Here is a 20714-nt window from a genome sequence, read left to right on the forward strand (position 1 = left end):
TATTATTCCTAATGATCTAATGTATAATGTATAAAATATACATAGATATTAAAGATATAAATTATATAGCAAAGCATGAAATGCAAAAATATAAGATATTCAAGATTACATAAACAAAATTATATTAAAATGAGATAGTAAAATTTAACATGTATCAATGCACTAGAATCAATCTGGATTATTACTGAATAATTAGTGGATTTGTCATGCACGTCTCATTGACAGGAAAAAAAAAATTGGTATCACTTTAAAATGAGATACTAATAATTAATTTCTAACTAATGAGATACTAATAATCAATTTCTACAAAAAATCCATAATTAATTTCACTTTTTTTAATGAGATTGCACACACACACACACACATATATATTCTAACTAATTAATTTCACTTTTTTTAATGAGGCTACATATATATTTAAGCAAATACCATTGATCTAACCATAGCAGAAGTTGTAACTGAATGCATCAGTCACAATTCCGTCAGCCCACCGGGTTTTCGGGCTAGCCCTATCGGGTTCCAGGTTAGTCGGGTGCGGGCTAATCGGGCTGAAGGTTTTTTCGGGTTGCGATTTTTCAACCCTAACCCTCTAATTTTGTCGGGTTATTCGGGTCGGCCCACAGGTTTCGGGCTGCATTGACATCCCTAGCTGCCATATTTGAAAAAAGGAATGTTGCTGCAAGCAGCAAAAGTAGAACTTTGCTGTAATATTTGACTAACAATCTCCCACTTGAGGACTAATTTCAATATGTCTTCACACCTCGATCAACGCAGCAGCCTTTCAGTCTTTGTTATTCTAGCAAACCGATTGAAGCTGAGCACAACTTCAATTTATCAATGGTTACTGTCTTTGTAAGCATGTCGGCTGGATTTTGAGCTCCTTGGATATTTTCTAGGATTAACACCTCATCCTCCAAGAGCGATCTGATGAAATGACAACGAAACCTAATATGCTTCGTTCTAGAATGAAATGTTGAATTCTTTGCCAGATGTATTGCACTCTGACTATCGCTGTACAAGACATTCTTCGTCTGATCAAAATCCAATTCTGCCAACAACCCTTGTAACCAGATCATTTCTTTGCTAGCCTCGGTGATTACCACGTACTCTGCTTCTGTAGTGGATAAAGCAACAATCTTTTGTATCTGCGAGATCCAACTAACAGCAGTCGTGCCAACAGTAAAGACATAACCGGTAGTGCTTCTCCTGCGATCTACCTCACCGGTAAAATCTGCATCTACAAAACCTTGTAGTGCTACATCACCTCGTCGAAAGCATAAGCATCTATCAGTAGATCCACGTAGATATCTCAATATCCACTTTACTGCTTCCCAATGCTGCTTTCCAGGATTTGCCATAAATATGCTTACAACTCCAACTGCATGAGCGATATCTGGTCTAGTACAGACCATGGCATACATCAGACTTCCAATGGCTGAGGCGTAAGGAATTTTAGCCATGAAGTCTCTTTCATCCTCAATCTTTGGGCAGTGCTCTTTGGAGAGACGGAAATGGTTAGCTAAAGATGAGCTAACCGGTTTAGCACTGCTCATATTGAATCTTTGCAAGATTCGATCGACGTATTTGGCCTGAGACAACTGCAAAACACCTTTTTGCTTTTCTCTGTAAATTCTCATCCCGAGAATTTGCTTTGCTTATCCTAAGTCCTTCATCTCAAACTCCGCCGAAAGCTGCCTTTTCAACTTCTTGATTTCGTTCAAGTCTGAGCCGGCTACTAACATGTCATCAACATAAAGTAGCAAGATGATATAGCTGGACTCGAACCTCTTGAAGTAACAACAATGGTCAGCATTACACTCATGTAGCCATTTTTCTTCATGAATCCATCAAACTTCTTGTACCATTGCTTCGGAGCTTGCTTTAAGCCATACAAACTCTTTTTTAACTTGCACACCAGCTTCTCCTTTCCTTTGACAGAGAATCCATCTGGTTGTTGCATGTATATTTCCTTCTCTAAGTCACCATTGAGGAAAGCAGTTTTCACGTCTAACTGCTCTAGATGCAAGTCCTCCGTTGTGACAATACTCAGGACCGATCGGATTGTTGTCAACTTTACAACCGGAGCAAAGATATCTGTGTAGTCAATTCATTCTTTCTGTTGGAAACCTTTAACTACCAATCTCGCCTTATATCGCTTTGAACCATCATGTTCTTCTTTAATTCTGTACACCCATTTGTTGTGTAGAGCTTTCTTTCCTTTGGGCAACTCAACTAGTTCCCATGTCATATTAGAGATAAGAGATTTTATCTCTTCTTTCATTGCAAGCTCCCACTTGACAGAATCTCCGACTTCACATGCTTCTTCATAGAATTTAGGTTCACCAGCATCGGTCAGTAACATGTGATTCATGTACTTTCTGTTTGGGACATGAGGTCGAGATGACCTCCTGGGTATAGGAGCTGGAGCTGGAGCTGGAACTGGAGACTGTGGTGAATCAGCCTCGGAGTTGGGCTCCTCCGTCTACAAACCTTCATCTGTTTGCTTCGATGTACTGCACTCTACAGTATCATCTGGATCAACATATGTTGGATCGTCACTTGTTGTGTCGGTGGACTGCACTACATTCCTGTCCTTGTACATCACATTTTCATTGAATATGACATCCCTGCTTCGAATGACCTTCCTATTTTTGTCATCCCAAAAACGGTACCCGAACTCATCTCCACCATATCCAATGAAAATACATTTTAGTGATTTGGAGTCGAGCTTACTCCTAGCATTATCACTAATATGTACATATATGCGACACATCCAAATACTTTCAAGTGAGAAAGTTTAATTTCTTTGCCGCTCCAAACTTCCTCAGGTATTCTGTACTCCAATGGTACAGATGGCCCATGGTTGACGAGATATGCCGCTGTGTTGACAGCTTCTGCCCAAAATTATGTTGGCAGTCTTGCATGTATCCTCGTGCTCCTAGCTCTTTCTGTCAACGTTCGGTTCATGCGTTCTACAACTCCATTTTGTTGTGGTGTCTCTGGCAACGTCCTCTCTAACTTGATGCCGTCTTGGTAACAGAATTTCTTAAACGCCATATCATCGTATTCTCCGCCATTATCGGATCTCAGCTTCTTTATCCGTAAGCCAGTTTCATTCTCCACCATGGCCTTCCACTTCTTGAACACCTCAAACACCTCTGACTTGTGTCTCAAGAAGTAAGCCCACACCTTTCTCGAGTGGTCATCGATGAAAGTCACAAAGTAAGACTTTCCGCCAATAGATGAAACTTTTGCTGGACCCCAGACATCTGTGTGGACTAACTCAAGCTTTACTTGCTTCGGAGTTCTACCACTTATGTTGAAACTCACCCTCTTCTGCTTCCCGAAGATACAACTTTCGCAAAAGTCTATATCAATAGACTGAAGCTCTGGTAGTTTTCCTTTCGAATGCATATACTTGAGCCCTTTCTGGCTCATGTGCTCAAGTCTTTGGTGCCACAAATTTGCATTCTTCTTGCTATCAGCAACTGCAGTTGTCACACATGTATTCATCGTTGTGTATAGGCTGCCAGTATCTTTGCGTCCCTAGTGATTTTCCAATAATCACGTGAGGAGTGTGTATCACATCCTTCTCTCGACAATTGCTTGACAGAGATCAAGTTCTTCCTCAACTTTGGAATATGTCTCACGTCTTTCAATTTCCATACAGATCCATTGAGTTTGATCTGTACTTCTCCTATGCCCACCACGCTGCACGGATGATCATCTCTGAGATATACTTCTCCAAAATTTTCGACATATAATTTATGAAGAAATTTCGATTCGGGGTGGCATGGAAAGAAGCTCCAGAGTCTATGACCTAGTACTCGGCCCTTTTCTCCATGGAGCATACCAAGGCATCGCCTTATTCTTCAGCCACAACATTGGCTTCGGTCTTTTTCTCGTTTCCCTTTGAAGGTACTTTACAGTGTGTTCTATAGTGTCCGACCTGACCACATTTCGAACATTCAACAGACTTTGATTTGTTGGAATTCTTGTGGATCCTGGAGCTCTGTCTGCCATTTCTTGACTTGCTCCGTCCACGCCCTTGACTTCTATTTGAGTTTCTGCCTCTACTTTCGGCATTTAAAGCGGCACCTGAAGTGGAGGCTACATCTGACTGCCTCCGGATCTCCTCGGTTAAGACCATGCTCACGACATCATCGAACTTCATTTTAGACTTACCAGCAGAGCTGCTAATGGCTGTAACTGTGCCATTCCAGCTCTCAGGTAACTGCCCAAGTATTAACAAAGCTCGGACCTCATCATCAAATTGGATGTCCACCGTGGCAAGTTGGTCTGTCACTTCGTTGAACTCGTTCAAATGTTCACTGAATCTCTCGCTTTCGATCATTTTCATATTGAACAATTTCTTTATCAAATGAACTTTATTTGCTGCAGACGGCTGCTCGTACATGCTGGATAGAGCTTACATGAGAGGCGTTGTTGTCTTATCATGTTATATGTTGAAGGCAACTGACTTTGACAAGGTCAGCCTGATTGCGCCGAGTGCCTTTCGATCAAGCACCTCCCACTCATCGTCCTTCATATCCTCTAGCTTTTCCTTCAAGGGCTTATACAGGTCCTTCTGGTACAAGTAATCCTCCATTTGCATTTTCCAAAATCCAAAATTCACACCGTTGAATTTGTCAATTTTGGAAATTTTATCATCCGTCGACATTACTCCCACCCGATCAGAAAACACGATAATTTTCTTAAAAAATTCATTTATGATGCGGAGGTTCAGTTTACACTGCAACCACAGAGCATACTAAGAATTTTTTTTTAAAAAATACCGACTGTTTGCGCACGAAACACTATTCGCAAGAAAAAATATTTTCGCCACCAATGTAGCTCTGATACCAGTTGTTGGGAAATTAGACGCAACTAATTCCGCCCTGGATCTAGTGTGATGCAATATTTTAAATATCGACTGATATGAAATGAAGAAAAATAACACCGATATTTTTAACGTGGTTCAGCCAAACTGCCTACGTCCATGGACCCACACCAATATATTAGAGAATCTCAAAAGAAGGAGTACAATAAAAATACCACACTGTATTTTGTATCTGCCTATGCAGAGACTATCTCTCAACTCACTTTTATCACTCGTGTATAACTTCCACACTGAAGTTTTCTCTCCCTCTAGCAAATAACTTTGTTTTGCTTGGTGGTTTGCAGGCCTTCTATTTATAGCAAAGTTTGAGGTGGTTGGTGGCAGCAAATGTTGAAGAAATGTTGCTGCCATATTTGAAAAAAGGAATGTTGCTGCAAGCAGCAAAAGTGGAACTTTGCTGCAATATTTGACTAACACCAATATGTGCAACTTCTCCACCAATCATATTAAAATTTCACACTTGTTCTGTCACAGCTCTCCTCGTTTTAGCTTGTCAAAGAAATCCAGTTGAGCATCGTACTAGAATCATTATTTTGTTTTATCTGTTCCATCTCTTCCAAGTGTTTGATGCACCAAGATACTTAGATTATCACCCTTCACTCTATACTAATTAATGCTTTGCTGAATCTGCACTTTATAAATATCCTCCATCTCTTTCTCAATTCCACCTAAAATTGTATATTGAAGGGCGGCGAGAATGGAGGAAAGGAAAGCGGTAGAATTTCGTAGAGAAATTGAAAATGAGAGAACAATTGAAGAAAGAAAATAGGATGGTATAGTGTGCGTCAGTAAGGGGTTAATACCAAAGGTCTTGGGTTCGAGTTACATGTGGTGCGGCCTTTAAATTTCTTTATTTAATACTGTTAAGATAAGATTTATTTAGATGTGGGCCAATTGCTGTTTTTATTCCATTTATTCATTAATTTGGGCTGGAATGTTCTTTAAAAATGGGCTATCGTTTTATTTGATTTGAGCTCAGTTTTCAGTTGGGCTGCTTTGTATTGGACTTATTTAAGTACCTGGGCTGATTATTATTACTCCTATTAATTTGAGCCCAATTGAAGACTAGTCTTATATTAATCGATTAATTGGATTTAGTTATTTAGCACATGGTTATTAAATTAGTGAGTAGGTTCGAATACCCTAAGACAAATGTAATTATTAGTCCAATCTCATGAGACGAGCCTTATATACAGTGTTTCTATCTGGATCTCTTGACTCGTGAAACATTCTTCACAATCTCAGCTTCCCCGTAAAATATTTAGACACACTGTAAAGGAAATTCACTTGAAATGTGTGTGCAAGGAGAGGATATCATGATTTCCACAATTTCTCAAGATTTAAACGTCAATTCAAGTCAAGTTGTAAACATCACCAAGAATACTAGCAGCAAATGTGGCTCAAAACAGATTGGAAGCAACTGCTTCTCCAACCAATTTTAGAAGCCAAGAAAAGAAAGTAAAATGAAAACAAAGATCAAAACTAAAGAGACAAGATTTAAGTGGTTTGATCAATATGATCTAAATCCACTGCAGAGCCCTCAACTTCACTAATCAACAACAACAAATACACTGCACAATTACAAGAAATCTGCAGACCTTCTTCAACTAAGGCACTGCACTCTCTTTTCTCTCTTTCTTTCTGCTGTATTTTTCTTCTCACTCACAGACATACAAAATTTTTATTGAATGTGTAACTGAAATATACAGTATATATACTACAAGCAGGAAGAAATCTTGGCCGTTGAAGATCAGCTGGAACCGCAGCATCAAGCTTCAAAGTTGTCAGCTGAGAAGCAGTTAGTTGAGCTTCTTTTCTTGTAGTTTGCAGCTGTGTCCTCCTTAGCCAAGAATTGCAGATTGCTCCCTTAAGTAATACATATTTACATATCAATCACCACTCACTACAAAATGCAAACATACACAACATTTTTCTGTAAACATACAATAGCATTTGCATTTACAATGCCAAAAGAAAAATTACCTTGTAATATACCCCTCTTAATTTTGAGCACAAACTTTCTCAACAATCTCTTGCAATTTCTCATCTTTACCTTCTTCTATTCTTAGTTCATCAAGCAAAGAAGAAATGATATTGGAATTAACCTCGAATCCTCTCCTGCACATCTCCTCTAAGAAAGGAATCGCCTCATGCACCCTTTTGCTCTTCACCAGATTCCACACAATAATGTTGAACGTCACGCCATCAGGCGTGCAGCCACTCCTCTCCATCTCCTCCATCAACCTCCTAGCCTCCCCTTCGCGCCCTTCATGGTAGAGGGAGTCGAGCATCATGTTGTAGATTTGTACGTTCGGATTTAAGCCCTTGGAAGGGAGATGGTTGAAGAGCCTTATAGCTTCATCAAGTCTTCGGCCCCTACACATGCCATTGATCAGAACACTGTACAAAACTATATCAGGATTCATGCCTTTCGCCTCCATCACCCTAAGAAATGCCAACGCCTCATTAATCCGACAGATCCTACACAAGCCATCCAATATGATGGTGTAGGTGTAGAGATTCGGATGTAGATTCTGAGCTTCCATATCTTGGAAAACCTTCCAGCCATCTAAAAAACTTCTTTGGCGTATTAGCCCGTGCGCAATCGTGTTGTATGACACAATTGAGTGTTTGAGACCTACATGCGAGATTTCATCAAAGAAACACCACGCTTCATCAAGGTTTCCCACCTTGCAGTATCCCTTGATCAAGATATTGTAGGTGAATATATTGGGCTTGATCCCTGTCCTTGGCATTGAATTGAAGAGCTCTCTAGCTCTAACCATCTCGCCCTGCGAACAACATCCATCTATCAATATGTTGCATGTGACAACATCAGGCGAGATACCCTTCTCCACCATCTCGGACAGCAGAAGCAGAGCTTCATCAACCATCCCACGCTTCAACAACCCATCCAATAATGTACTATAAGTTTGCACATCATGCTTGAGACCTTTATCGCGAATTTCAAGAAAAATAAGCCAAGCTTCATCCAAGCTTCCTTTCTTGCAATATCCATTTAGCAAGGTGCTATAGTTAACAATATCAGGTTTAAGGCCTCTCTCTACCATGGAATCAAGTAACTGTTTCGCTCTTTCGATTTCACCCTTCAGGCACAACCCTTCAATAAGCGAAGAAAAAGTGAAGACATCGGGACAAATTTTTTGTTGCATCATTATTTCCAACATATTTTCAGCCGCTTCCATCTTTTCTTCCTTACAGTATGCATTAATCATGGTATTATAAGCAACAATGTCAGGTAAAATACCCTTCCCAACCATTTTGGTTAGAACCTTGAAGGCATTGTCCACCATTCCACCATTGCAAAATCCATCAATTAGTGCACTATAAGCGTAAACGTTGGGACTCCATCCACTACTTTCTAATCTATGAAGCCAATCATGGGCTTCAATGACCTGTCCAGCTTTGCATAGCCCATCAGTCACATGCAGAATCATAACATCACTGGGCTCACAAAGTTTTAAATCCAAAATCTTTTCGAACAGTTTCACGGCTTCAGCCTCCTTATTAACTAAGAATAACCCTTTTATGAGAGTGCCGAAAGTCACGACATCTGGTTCGTGACCTCTCTTGAGAAAGAATCCCATTATACAAAAACCAAAGTTTATATCTTTCAAGAGACAACAACAGTTGACAGCAATACTCATTGTGTAATCATTAACCGGGACACCCATCCTAAGCATTTCACCGAACACATCAAGGGCAAAAGAGTACTGCTCAATCGTTACACTAACACTCATGAGTTTGTTATACAGGCGAACAGAAGGCTCTGGACGCATACTCTTTATTTTATGAAACAATTCAATAACATCGTCTACTTCTTTAACACAACTGAAATCGATTCTAGACCGCTTAGGTTGAAAAGCCTCGGAAGAGAAGAGAGAGAACAGAGGAGAGAGAATACCCGATTGATGCTGCGACCATCGATTGAGAAATCGTCTTCGATGAATGAGATCAATTGCAGAAACAACAGCTCTTCTGGCCATCATCCTTAATCGGCGGTGAGATTTAATGTGAAGAAAGAGTGATTAGATCCGAAGTAAGGTACAAAAGTGAGAAAGAAGAGTTTCACTGCCATTGGTGACTTTTTCTATAATGTCACCATAAAAGACAAAAAGCTTAATTAATAAAATAAATGAGAAATCATCAAAAAGTCATGACATTGGTTGGCTAACCGCCTTTGAGGCATACAAGAGTGACTTCCATGTGGCACCATTTCATTGGGTGTCACTTATATATATATATATATATATATATATATATATTTAACTCTTTTATATATATATATATATATCACAATTAAATTATTAAAAATTAATATTTAACATTATATATATAAAATGTTAAAAATTATTTATATAATGTTAAATATTAATTTTTAATAATTTAATTGTGATATAAAAAAATTAAAAATTGAAACAAAAATTCTATATATATTTGTAATTTAAATTTCCTATGTGTATTTGTAATATGCTTTATGTATTTTTAATTTTATTTAACTCTTGTAATTTTCATTTATGATGAAATAAATTTTGAATTTTAAAATTTATTTATTTTTTCTCTGTTTTTAAAATTTTGTAAATACATTTAAAATTATTATGGCTAATATAAGAATTAAAAAAAACAAAATAAAAAAAATATTTAGGTCATGTGAGTGTCACTAATGGGAGTAGAAATAAGATAAAGGTTGGGTTGTGTATGTGGAAGAGAGAGAAATGAATATATAGTAAAAGATAAAATATATTGGGCCCAAACATGAGGTGATTTCAATAACTTTAGAGCCTCTTCAACAGAAGTTGAGAATTTTAAGTTTGAATATGCAATTATTTCGATAGTTAATTAACATTTTGTGTTGTTCATTATTATTATTATTATTATTATTGTTGTTGTTGTTGTTGTTGTTGTTATTGTTGTTGTTGTTTTTGTTATTCTTGTTGTATGCCACTCATGCTATGCACGGACCATAATATATTGATAATGAAAAAGAAAAAAATATTAAAATGTCAAAATATCATCATTTATAAGTTAAATTATTTGGTAACATTTGAGATGGGTTGAACCTTAGCCCCAATAATAATCCATATAGTATAGCAAAATAAATCTTATTCTACGTGGCATCGTATAATCACTTCATTCTAATTTTCCTCAATTCTCATTCATTCTTATTTATTTATACATTTCTAATCAATTTGTACATTTAAAAACTATTAAATAATCATATAAATTTATAGATAAATTCAATACTATTAGATAATCGTATAAAACTATTAGATAGAGTCTGTACTATTAAATAATTGTATAAAAACTATTAGATAAATCCAACAAATCCATTTAATTATAAATCCTACATATATTCCTACGTGGCACGTATAATCACTCCATTCTAATTTTCCTCAATTCTCATTCATTCTTATTTATTTATATATTTCTAATCAATTTTTACATAATAGCAAAATGAATCATATCCTACGTGGCATCGTATAATCACTTCATTCTAATTTTCCTCAATTCTCATTCATTCTTATTTATTTATACATTTCTAGTCAATTTTTACATTTAAAAACTATTAAATAATCATATAAATTTATAGATAAATTCTATACTATTAAATAATCGTATAAAACTATTAGATAAAGTCTGTACTATTAAATAATTGTATAAAACTATTAGATAAATCAAACATATCCATTTAATTATAAATCCTACATATTCATTTGATTATCGGAACCCAGCCAAATTAAAATACATTAGCACTTCGAGGGTCCATTCGTCTGTTTTCAAACGCCTGAAATCTCTCCCAACCTCATACCAACTTTTCTTTTATATATATATATATATATATTTTTTTTTTCTTATATATATATATATATATATATAGGGTGTGGTTCTAGAGAGATCTACAATATTTGCGAGAACGAGAGAACCATCAAATTTAATGCATTCACTGTAAAAATTAATGCATTCGCTGTTAAAATTAATGCACTAAAAAAATTAAAAAAAATGCTCCCTTCAGGATTCGAACCCAGGATCTGCATTCATCCAACAAGATGATGTATCCACCGTAGATCTTGATGATCGAATGGCTGAAAATGGTTCTCCGGTCTTCTTTTATTTATGGTTCTTTCTTGAACCTCTCCCTATATATATATATATATATATATATATATATATATATATATATATATATATATAGGAATGGGATCATATAGATCCCAATGCTTATAATAGATCCCTAGATCCAAATCTTGACCACACATTTATGACATGTGGCGCATCAAGATGGTGACACGTGGCAAGGATTCCAAGGCAAAATCTGGAGGGGTAAAATTGGAATGTAATTTTCGGATTTAATAATTAAAAAAAATATATATATTTTTAGATTTTCTCAAAATAGATATATTTTAGATGCATATAGTTTCACACAAAGATGCATAAAGTTTTCACATGAAATGCATAACTTTGAACAGAAAAATGCATTTAATTTTTCCAGTTTTGGTATTTTCACCACCCCACCCCATACCACCCCCCAATCCAGCCCACACCACCCCCCAACCCTCCCCATTACCACCCCCCAAAAATAGGCATGTTTCACATGCATATAAAATCAAACAAAAATGCATAAAGTTTTCACATAAAATGCATTAAACTATACAAAAAATGCATTTCATTTTAATAAATCTGGTAGTTTCGCCACCCCACCCCAGCCCCTGCCCCCCCCCCCCCCCCCCCCCCCCCCCCCCCCCCCCCCCCCCCCCCCCCCCCCCCCCACCCCCCCCCCCAAAAAAATTTTTTTTTTTTTTTTCAAAAACTGATTTTCTAATTGCTGGCCCACCCCCACCCCCCACCGACCCACCCCCACCCCCACCCCCACCCCCCACCCCCCCCCCCCAAATTTTTTTTTTTTTTTTAAAAACTGATTTTCAAAAAAAAAAAAATTTTTTTTGGGGGGGTGGGGGGGTGGGGGGTGGGTGGGTGGGGGGGTCAGTGGTCAGAAAATCAGTTTTTGAGAAAATAAAAAAATTAAAAAAAAAAAATTTTTTTGGGGGGGGGGGGGTGGGGAGGTGGGTGGGTGGGGGGTGGGGGTGGGGGTAGGGGTGGGTCAGTGGTCAGAAAATCAGTTTTTAAAAAAATAAAAAAAAAAAATTTTTTTTTTTTGGGGGGGGGTGGGTGGGGGGGTAGGGGGTGGGTGGGGGTGGGGTTCTGGGGTGGGGTGGGGTTCTGGGGTGTGGGGGGTGGGGTTGGGGTGGGGTGAAATCTTATGCATATTTATATGAAACTTTATGCATTTTTATATGAAAGTTCATGCATTCTCGTATGAAACTTTATGCGTCTAAAATATACCTATTTTGAGAAAATATAATTTTTTTTTTTTTTTGAATTTCGAAAATTACATTCCAATTTTACCCCTCTCCAGATTTTGCCTTGAAATGCCTTGCCACGTGTCACCATCTTGATGCGCCACATGTCATAAATGTGTGGTCTAGATTTGGATCTACGGATCTATTATAAACATAGGGATCCACCGGAACCCAACCCATATATATATATATATATATATATATATATATTATCTCAATGACCAACAAGAACTCATCATGCCTCACAATCCACCTTTTTTTCACCCGAAAAATTTAACTTAATAAAATGATGGCATCGAGAATAGGAATCTTTATACCCACTTAATTGAGATTGTTCCATGTGTGACTAAAACTTAAATAAAGTATACTAATAAATTAATCCACGTAAATCAATCAATTCAAATGTCAATTCATTTTTTAGAAAAGATATTCTTCAACTAAATGTTATAAATAAATAAAATACATGCCTATGCCTAATATATATATATATATATATATATTATATATATATATATATATAATAGCAAAATAAATCCTATCCTACGTGGCTCCGTATAATAACTCTATTTTAATTTTCTTCAATCATTCTTATTTTTTTTCTAAATTTTTAATCAATTTCCATATTTAAAAAATATTTATATTTGTATTTTATTTTATTATATAATATTAGTTTAAGTTTATCACATCATACTCACAAATTAATATGTATATATAATATGTTTATATTAGATGTATTTACTTAAATAATTAACTATATATATATATATATATATATATATATATATATGATTGAATATGATTTCAAATTTGACGATGTTGTTTAAAGTTTGAGACGAGATTATTCTCATAACTTAATTATAGTTTCACAAATTCTAGATAAAATGATACTCACAAGTAAGTTATAATCTTCAAGCTCTATACAAGATGATGCTCAAAATTCAGATGTGGTATTTCAAACTCCAAAAAATATGATTTTCAAAATTTTGACGTTCAAATGTCATATGTGGTCTTTAGAGCTTCATATGATTATCTGGTCTTATTAGGTCCATATGAGATGATACTCAGATGACATATGTTTAGTTAAATTATTTCTTATTCGTCAAATTTAAAGAATTTGAACAAACTTAATACTCCATCGGTCCCCCAAACATCTTCATAAGAGAGGATGACACGAGTTTTAATAAAAGTTAGTTATGTATTTGATAAGTTGAGAATGAGTTCCACAAAAAGTGAAATTATAAGAGTGGTAGTTAATGAAAGTGGAGAAAGAGTCCCACAAAAAATGAAATTGTAAGAATAATAATTAGTGAAATTGTTTCCAAAAGTAGGTTAGGAAGATGTTTTGGGGACGAACCAAAATAGAAAAAAAAAAACAAAAAATGTTTGAGGGACGGAGAGAGTAAATATTATCGATGTACGATTAACAGCAGATGCGACACATCAAACGTACATCATATCATACTTTAAATTTACATATTTTTTCTTCTAAAATCTTCAATCCCACATCAACTTTTTATAAACTTCATCAAATGAATATTTATATAAAAATGTATTTCTATTATCACAACCTACATTTAATTGGCGAAAGTGATTAAGATTAATATTATTTCAAATATTGTATTACTAATTTAATTTGATCATATCAAATTAATTAAAGAAATAATTTATTATATAAATTATTTCATATGCTATAGTAATAAAAATAACATAAAATAATTATAAATGATGACATAAAATGATTCCCGTCGAATTTCGACGGATTTGATGCTAGTAATAATAAATTTAACAACTACAAGAAGCGGGGCGATTAGCGACGGAAAATCCGTAAAAGTGGTCGCTAAACTACCGACGGAATTTCGGTTCGTCGCTAATTTTCCGACGGAGATAACGACGGCGCGGCCGTCGGCGGAAAACGCCGACGAAGGCGTCGTCAGTCATTAGCGACGAAAACAGTGACGGAAAATTCCGTCGCTATTTAGCGACGGACTAAAATTCCGTCGCTGTTCGGCTGGTCCACTTTAGCGACGGACTACGATTCCGTCGCTATTTGTCCGCTCTATATTTAACGACGGAATTAAATTTCGTCGCTGATTTAAAAAAAAATTTAAAAAAAAATTGTAATTTGCTCTACCCAGTTATCGACGTCCTGTTATACACTTTTATTCTACTATATTATCAATACACCAATCACCAAAAACACAAAATCAATAAAATATTAAAATTCTAAAATATCATTCATATATAGTCATAACATAACAAAATATTCAAGTGTTAAGAAACATAATAGAAATAGTCAAGTATTCAAAGTACAGAAACACAACATAATAATCAAGATGAAGCTCCGGTGGGTGGAGTGGGTCCCGTAGATCCAGGTGGAAGCCTAGCCAATATCTGGTCGAGCATACGCTGCTGAGCCTCAAATCGAGCATCGGTCTGCTCTTCTTTCTGCCTCATCTCCTCCTTCTGACGTGCTATCTCCGCTAAGGCATCCTGCAACTGCTGCTCCATGTCTACAAGTCGTTGTGGATCGACAGTATGGCCATGGAACTGAGATGTACATGTAAAAGATTAGAACATATAGTAAGTGTGTGTACTGCTGTGGTCCTTTGTTCTTAATTCAGAGGTTAACAAATATAGGTAGAGTGAAAATGGAGGTAACCTTGATGTTGGTGATCTTGTTGGTAAAATCTTGTTTCTCTTTCTGGATTTGGAAATTATTTTGAAAACTTGAAGGAACCGTGAGTGTAGAGTGTAGATTAGGGAGATGGTGTGAGAGAGATAAATTTAGCTTAATAAGAAAGCTAAAGGCAAGTGAATAAGGTTTGGCTTATTGAGTAAGATAAAAGAGGAATATGTTTGGCTTAATAAAGAAGCTAAAATGTGTGGATAGAATAATAAGATATTTGAGGTTAAATAATATAATAAGGCAAGTGGGTGATTGTGGAGTAAAATCAAGCAAGTGGGTGGAATTAATAAAATGAAATTCATGAATTCTAATTAAATAAAATTCTTTAATAACGAAAATCCTTGATCACTAAAAATGATAGTGTCCAACTTGAAAACTTAAGATTTCGATGATAAACAAGGATAAATGTTACTCATATAAATATACTCAAAATCAGGAACAATATTCTATGCAACACCTTTGTGTGAAATCCTTAAAATATATATATTGGGCTCATATTATATACATTGAGCACTTCCTTCAAATTCAAAAGACTAGATTTTGTTTTTTCTTTTTAACAAAAGCTTTTGAAAATAATTTTGTTGGAATTACAATAAATCAAATTTTTTTTCCGGCGTGAATCACCTTAATCTAAGTTTAAAATAAATTCTAAACTTAATAGAAATGGGCGGGGTATTATACTTCCCTTACTCACTGTGTGTGCAAATAGGCCCCTGAAGTCTTAAAAATCGCTCAATTAAAATAATAGGCCCCTGAAGTCTTAAAAATCGCTCAATTAAAACCCTCTGATCAAACGTCGTTTTCCTCCGTTAGTCAACATTTTTTTTTAATTAAAATGGGCAGCTCACATTTCTTTCCGATGGCTTCATCTTCACCGGAGTTGCTGCACGAGATCTGCACTCACCTCCACACCAGCACCACCGCCACCACCATCCCACTCCACTCATTATCATGCCACCAATATGCCACCTCTTCCTCCACCGCGCACTACCATCCACACCGCCAACTAACTTCTCTACCTTCTCATTCGAATAATGAAAGAGAGCCTCCAAAGATCCAACAAAAACAATGCTCCTCAGTTTTTCTACTCTCCTCTCTGTCGAAGCTCCGAAGTCAAATTAAGTCTTATCTCCTTCCGACGGAGTCCGATTGGAACAGTCTGACGATATGGAAAAATCTGTCCACCGACGGAGTGATATCGGCTCGGACGTCAGCGAAGATGGCGTGTGGAGAGAAGAAAACAATAAAAGGAAATGAGAAATAAATGTTGGCGTAGAGAAAGATTAGTGGCAGAAAGAGAAAGAGAAGAAGGTGGTGTGCGCATATAGAGAGAGACTAGCGAGTCAAAGATGAGGAGGAAAAAGCAGAGGGAGATGCAGCAATTCCGAAACTTTGCCTGAGAACGAAGATTTTAAATCCCTCTGCTGCACGAGATCGCGGCGGCGATGGAGAACTCCGACCAGGAGTTCGTCTGGGTGGTCGGAAAGACAAGAGGGTGACGGCCAATCATATGGTCTATGACCACTGCAAGGTTCTCTGCCACTCTGGCAGAGTGCCTCCACCATCATCGATACCTTCGAATTGCCCATCGGTATTCATCAAATATGACAATAAATTTTATGTGCTTGACTAGCAAACAATTAACTTAAATTGGTTTAAATTTTTTGATTGAAAAAATAAATTTTACTTCTCCGGGCATGTATCCACCTAATATACAAATTTTTGAAACTGCTTTTAACATTTCATTAAAGGAAAAGTCGGGGTATTACAAAATAATATCTGAAATATTGAAATAACATATATTAGTAAATATTTTGTTGAGAAAGTACATGCACATATATTTTTTAATATACAGTTTGAAGAATTAATTAATAACCAATTAATTAGATGAGAATTTGATAAAGCTTGCGTACATATTATTGTAATTTATAATTAAAAAAAATAATGTTCAATTATTAAATGAAATTATTTAATTAGTGTTCCTTAAAATAAATAATAATACATAATTTGATTATTTTAAGAGACTGAAATACGGTTCCAATTTCAAGTAAAATAGCATTACTTTTTCAAAGAAAATAATAAATATAAATTATTTTATGCATTATAACTTTAAATTAGCATAACTTGCTTATTTTAAAATCTATTGTTTACATATTACTATATATCAAATTAAATGTCATTTTATGCGCTTCCATTCAAGATGTACACTACATATTTATCTGATCTTTCTCCGAGCTTCTAACCAGTAGAGACTCAGAGAAGCTACAAATCCTTCAAGATTCCTCAAACCAAAAAATTTACAAAAGCAACAGATTAAATTTGCAAGCCAAGCTGCTACTTCTAGAATCCGATTTCACTAAATCTAAGATGTTCAATGCTGAAATCAACAGGAAAAATAAGCAGATTCTAAAACAGCAATCAATCTTGGACCTCGAACTATCATAGAAATAGCTTCTCTTTTAATATATACATATAGATTGTAGCAGAGCCAAAATAAAAGTTGATTTGTGGTATTAATCGGATAGAACGGTAGAAAGATAAGAGAGAAAATAGAGTTTAGAGAAAATGAAGGTAAAGATAGAGAGCAGAAAATAGATATTTCATTTCTACTACACATTTAGAAGCCAAGAACAGAAACTAAAATGAAAACAAAGATCAAAACTAAGGAGACAAGATTTAAGTGGTTCAATTCGATCTATATGATCTTTTCTCTAATCAACAACAAGAAATACACTTCACAATTACAACTCAAGAACAAGAAATCTGCAGACCTTCTTCAATTAAGGCACTGCACTCTCTTTTCTCTCTTTCTTTTTGCTGTAATTTTCATCTCACTCACAGCTGATCTTAGCCGTTGAAGATCAGCTGGAACCGCAGCATCAAGCTACAAAGTTGTCAGCTGAGTTTGAGCTTCTTTTCTTGTAGTTTGCAGCTGTGTCCATCCTTAGCCAAGAATTGCAGATTGCTCAATATGCTGCATGTGACAACATCAGGCGAGATGCCCTTCTCCACCATCTCGGACAGCAGAAGCAGAGCTTCATCAACCATCCCACGCTTCAACAACCCATCCAATAATGTACTATAAGTTTGCACATTATGCTCGAGACCTTTACCGGAAATTTCAAGAAAAATACGCCAAGCTTCATCCACGCTTCCCTTCTTACAATATCCATTTAGCAAGGTGCTATAGTTAACAATATTGGGTTTAAGGCCCCTCTCTACCATGGAATCAAGTAATTGTTTCGCTATTTCGATTTCACCCTTCAAGCAGAGCCCTTCAATAAGCGAAGAATAAGTGAAGACATCCGGACAAATATTTTGTTGCATCATTATTTCCAACATATTTTATAAGCGACAATGTTAGGTAAAATACCCTTCCCAACCATTTTGGTTAGAACCTTGAAGGCATTGTCCACCATTCAACCCTTGCAAAATCCATCAATTAGTGCACTATAAGTGTAAACGTTGGGACTCCATCCACTACTTTCTAATCTATGAATCCAATCATGGGCTTCAATGACCTGTCCAGCTTTGCACAGCCCATCAATCACATTCAGAATCATAACATCACTGGGCTCACAAAGTTTTAAATCCAAAATCTTTTCAAACAGTTTCACAGCTTCAGCCTCCTTATTGACTAAGAATAACCCTTTATGAGAGTGCCGAAAGTCACGACATTTGGTTCGTAACCTCTCTTGAGAAAGAATACCATTACAACAAAAGCAGAGTATATATCTTTCAAGAAACAACAACAGTTGACAGCAATACTCATTGTGTAATTATTAAATGGGACACCCATCCTAAGCATTTCATCGAACACATCAAGGGCAAAATAATACTGCTCAATCGTTACACTAACACTCATGAGTTTGTTGTAGAGGCGAACAGAAGGCTCTGGGCGCATACTCTTTATTTTTTGAAACAATTCAATAACATCAATTTGAAGAACTAATTAATAATCAATTAATTGGATGAGAATTTGAGAAAGCTTGCGTACATATTATTGTAATTTAAAACCAATTAAATTCAATTAATTAAATGAAATTATTGAATTAATGTTCGTTAAAATACGTAATTTGATAATTTTAAAAAATTGAAATACGGTTCCAATTTCAGGTAAAATAGCATTACATTTTCAAGGAAAATAATAATAATAATAATAAAATATTTTATGTATTATAACTTTAAATTAATATAACTTGCTTATTTTAAAATCTATTGTTTACATATTATATATCAAATTAAATGTCATTTTATGAGCTTTAATTCAAGATGTACACTACAAATTTTATCTAACACATAATTACTTGAAAATAAAAAAATGTTGTATCTATTAAATAAGAAACGAAAAAAATAAAAGATTTAAATAAGACATCGTCCTGAGTACTGGTAGAAGAAACAATCATCGTCGGACAGCCAATGAACTCACTATGCCAAAATAACACAATTCTCCCTACAATACGAAAACCACGGAGACGAACTGCAAGAGCAGCATTGCTTTCCTTACCGAGAAGTTTCGTGGCGCTTCTCATCTGAGCCTGAGGCGATATTGAATAGACTAGGCTGTAGATTGTAGACGAAGAACTCATGTTTATTGAATATGAAAATCAGATCTACAAGATGTAGAAGCTGCTCTATTTATACATCGAAATAGAAGATGATTACAATTAACTTGCTAACTACCGTCTACTGTAGCTAACTAACCTCTGCTGTAACTAACTTACAGAAACTAAGGCAACAAAATTAACTTTGCTGCAACATTTCAAATATACTCCAATACGCCCCCATGAAACCAGACCTTCATCATGTGCGAAGCTCAACAAGATTTAACCTTTCCCGTAACATACAGAATCGTGTATCAGCTAACGGTTTGGTGAATATGTCAGCTAATTGATCCGTGGAAGGCACATACCCTACGTCCACAGTGCCATCCTTGACCTTGTCACGAACGTAGTGAACGTCGACCTCGATATGCTTGGTGCGGGCATGAAAAACTGGATTCCCGGCCAAAGCGATTGCACTCACATTATCACACCAAAGCTTGTGAGGAGCTCGTGACATAAGGCTTGCAGCCAAACAATCTCTGTAGTGGCATTAGCCACGCTCCGATATTCGGACTCTGCACTACTTCGTGACACAACCTCTTGCTTTTTGGCAGACCATGTAATGAGATTAGGCCCTAAGAAGACACAATGCCCTCCGGTAGATCGTCTATCATCCGGGCAGCTTGCCCAATCTGCATCTGAGAAACCAACAATATGAGATGAAGAGGAAGAATGAAAGGCTAATCGGAGAGAAGCAGTGCCCTTCAAATAACGAAGCAGGCGTTTACACGCATTCCAGTGAACAGTAGTGGGATTTGTCAAAAACTGACTTAGTTTGTTGACAGAAAAGGCAATGTCTGGCCTTGTGATAGTGAGATATTGCAATGCTCCAATAGTACTGCGGTATAGAGTAGGATCAGGAATGAATTCACCATCAGTTTTGGAAAGCTTAGCAGCTGGAAGCATAGGCGTAGGGCAAGGTTTGCTGTCAACCATCTTTGTTTTAACCAAAAGCTCATGAAGATACTTATGTTGGCATAAGTAAAAACTCTTGCTGTGATGAAGCACTTCAATTCCCAAAAAATAGCTAACACCCCCAAGATTTTTCACTGAAAACTTCTTGTGAAGATGATCAATAACAGAGTTGACAATAATAGGATCATCACCAGTAACTAGTATATCATCAACATATACCAATATTAGAG

The 20714-nt window shown here is 36.1% G+C and overlaps 3 protein-coding genes and 1 pseudogene across 3 annotated transcripts; all 4 read right to left on the minus strand.

Moving 5' to 3' along the window:
- Window positions 1-6394: 6394 nt before the first annotated feature.
- On the minus strand, window positions 6395-9172 carry LOC131012627 (pentatricopeptide repeat-containing protein At1g12620-like). Its single transcript, XM_057940613.1, has 2 exons — window positions 6884-9172; window positions 6395-6766 (listed from the first exon to the last, which is right to left on the minus strand). Exon 1 carries the CDS (start codon window positions 8908-8910, stop codon window positions 6901-6903), a length of 2010 nt encoding a protein of 669 aa, XP_057796596.1. The 5' UTR covers window positions 8911-9172; the 3' UTR covers window positions 6395-6766; window positions 6884-6900.
- Window positions 9173-14483: 5311 nt separating this feature from the next.
- Window positions 14484-16554, minus strand: LOC131007832 (uncharacterized). Its single transcript, XM_057934748.1, has 4 exons — window positions 16362-16554; window positions 15870-16061; window positions 14939-15105; window positions 14484-14826 (listed from the first exon to the last, which is right to left on the minus strand). The coding sequence occupies exons 1-4, from the start codon at window positions 16552-16554 to the stop codon at window positions 14608-14610; spliced, it is 771 nt and encodes a 256-aa protein (XP_057790731.1). The 3' UTR covers window positions 14484-14607.
- Window positions 16555-17660: 1106 nt separating this feature from the next.
- LOC131012630 (pentatricopeptide repeat-containing protein At1g62680, mitochondrial-like) lies at window positions 17661-18949 on the minus strand (annotated as a pseudogene).
- On the minus strand, window positions 17861-18295 carry LOC131007833 (pentatricopeptide repeat-containing protein At1g62680, mitochondrial-like). The gene has a single exon (XM_057934749.1). The coding sequence runs from the start codon at window positions 18293-18295 to the stop codon at window positions 17861-17863; it is 435 nt and encodes a 144-aa protein (XP_057790732.1).
- Window positions 18950-20714: the final 1765 nt, after the last annotated feature.

The sequence above is a fragment of the Salvia miltiorrhiza genome, chromosome 2, assembly GCF_028751815.1.
Source record: "Salvia miltiorrhiza cultivar Shanhuang (shh) chromosome 2, IMPLAD_Smil_shh, whole genome shotgun sequence".
Taxonomy (NCBI): domain Eukaryota; kingdom Viridiplantae; phylum Streptophyta; class Magnoliopsida; order Lamiales; family Lamiaceae; genus Salvia; species Salvia miltiorrhiza.

What these genes read in the sequence shown, in the direction of transcription:
- LOC131012627 (XM_057940613.1), bottom strand. Translation starts at nt 8,910, where the DNA reads ATGATGGCCAGAAGAGCTGTTGTTTCTGCAATTGATCTCATTCATCGA.
- LOC131007833 (XM_057934749.1), bottom strand. Translation starts at nt 18,295, where the DNA reads ATGATGCAACAAAATATTTGTCCGGATGTCTTCACTTATTCTTCGCTT.
- LOC131007832 (XM_057934748.1), bottom strand. Translation starts at nt 16,554, where the DNA reads ATGGGCAATTCGAAGGTATCGATGATGGTGGAGGCACTCTGCCAGAGT. An exon ending in GCGGTGGTGCTGGTGTGGAG is followed by an intron (nt 15,106 to 15,869) that starts GTGAGTGCAGAT and finishes TTACTCAATAAG; the next exon opens with CCAAACCTTATTCACTTGCC. An exon ending in ACAAGATCACCAACATCAAG is followed by an intron (nt 14,827 to 14,938) that starts GTTACCTCCATT and finishes TGTACATCTCAG; the next exon opens with TTCCATGGCCATACTGTCGA.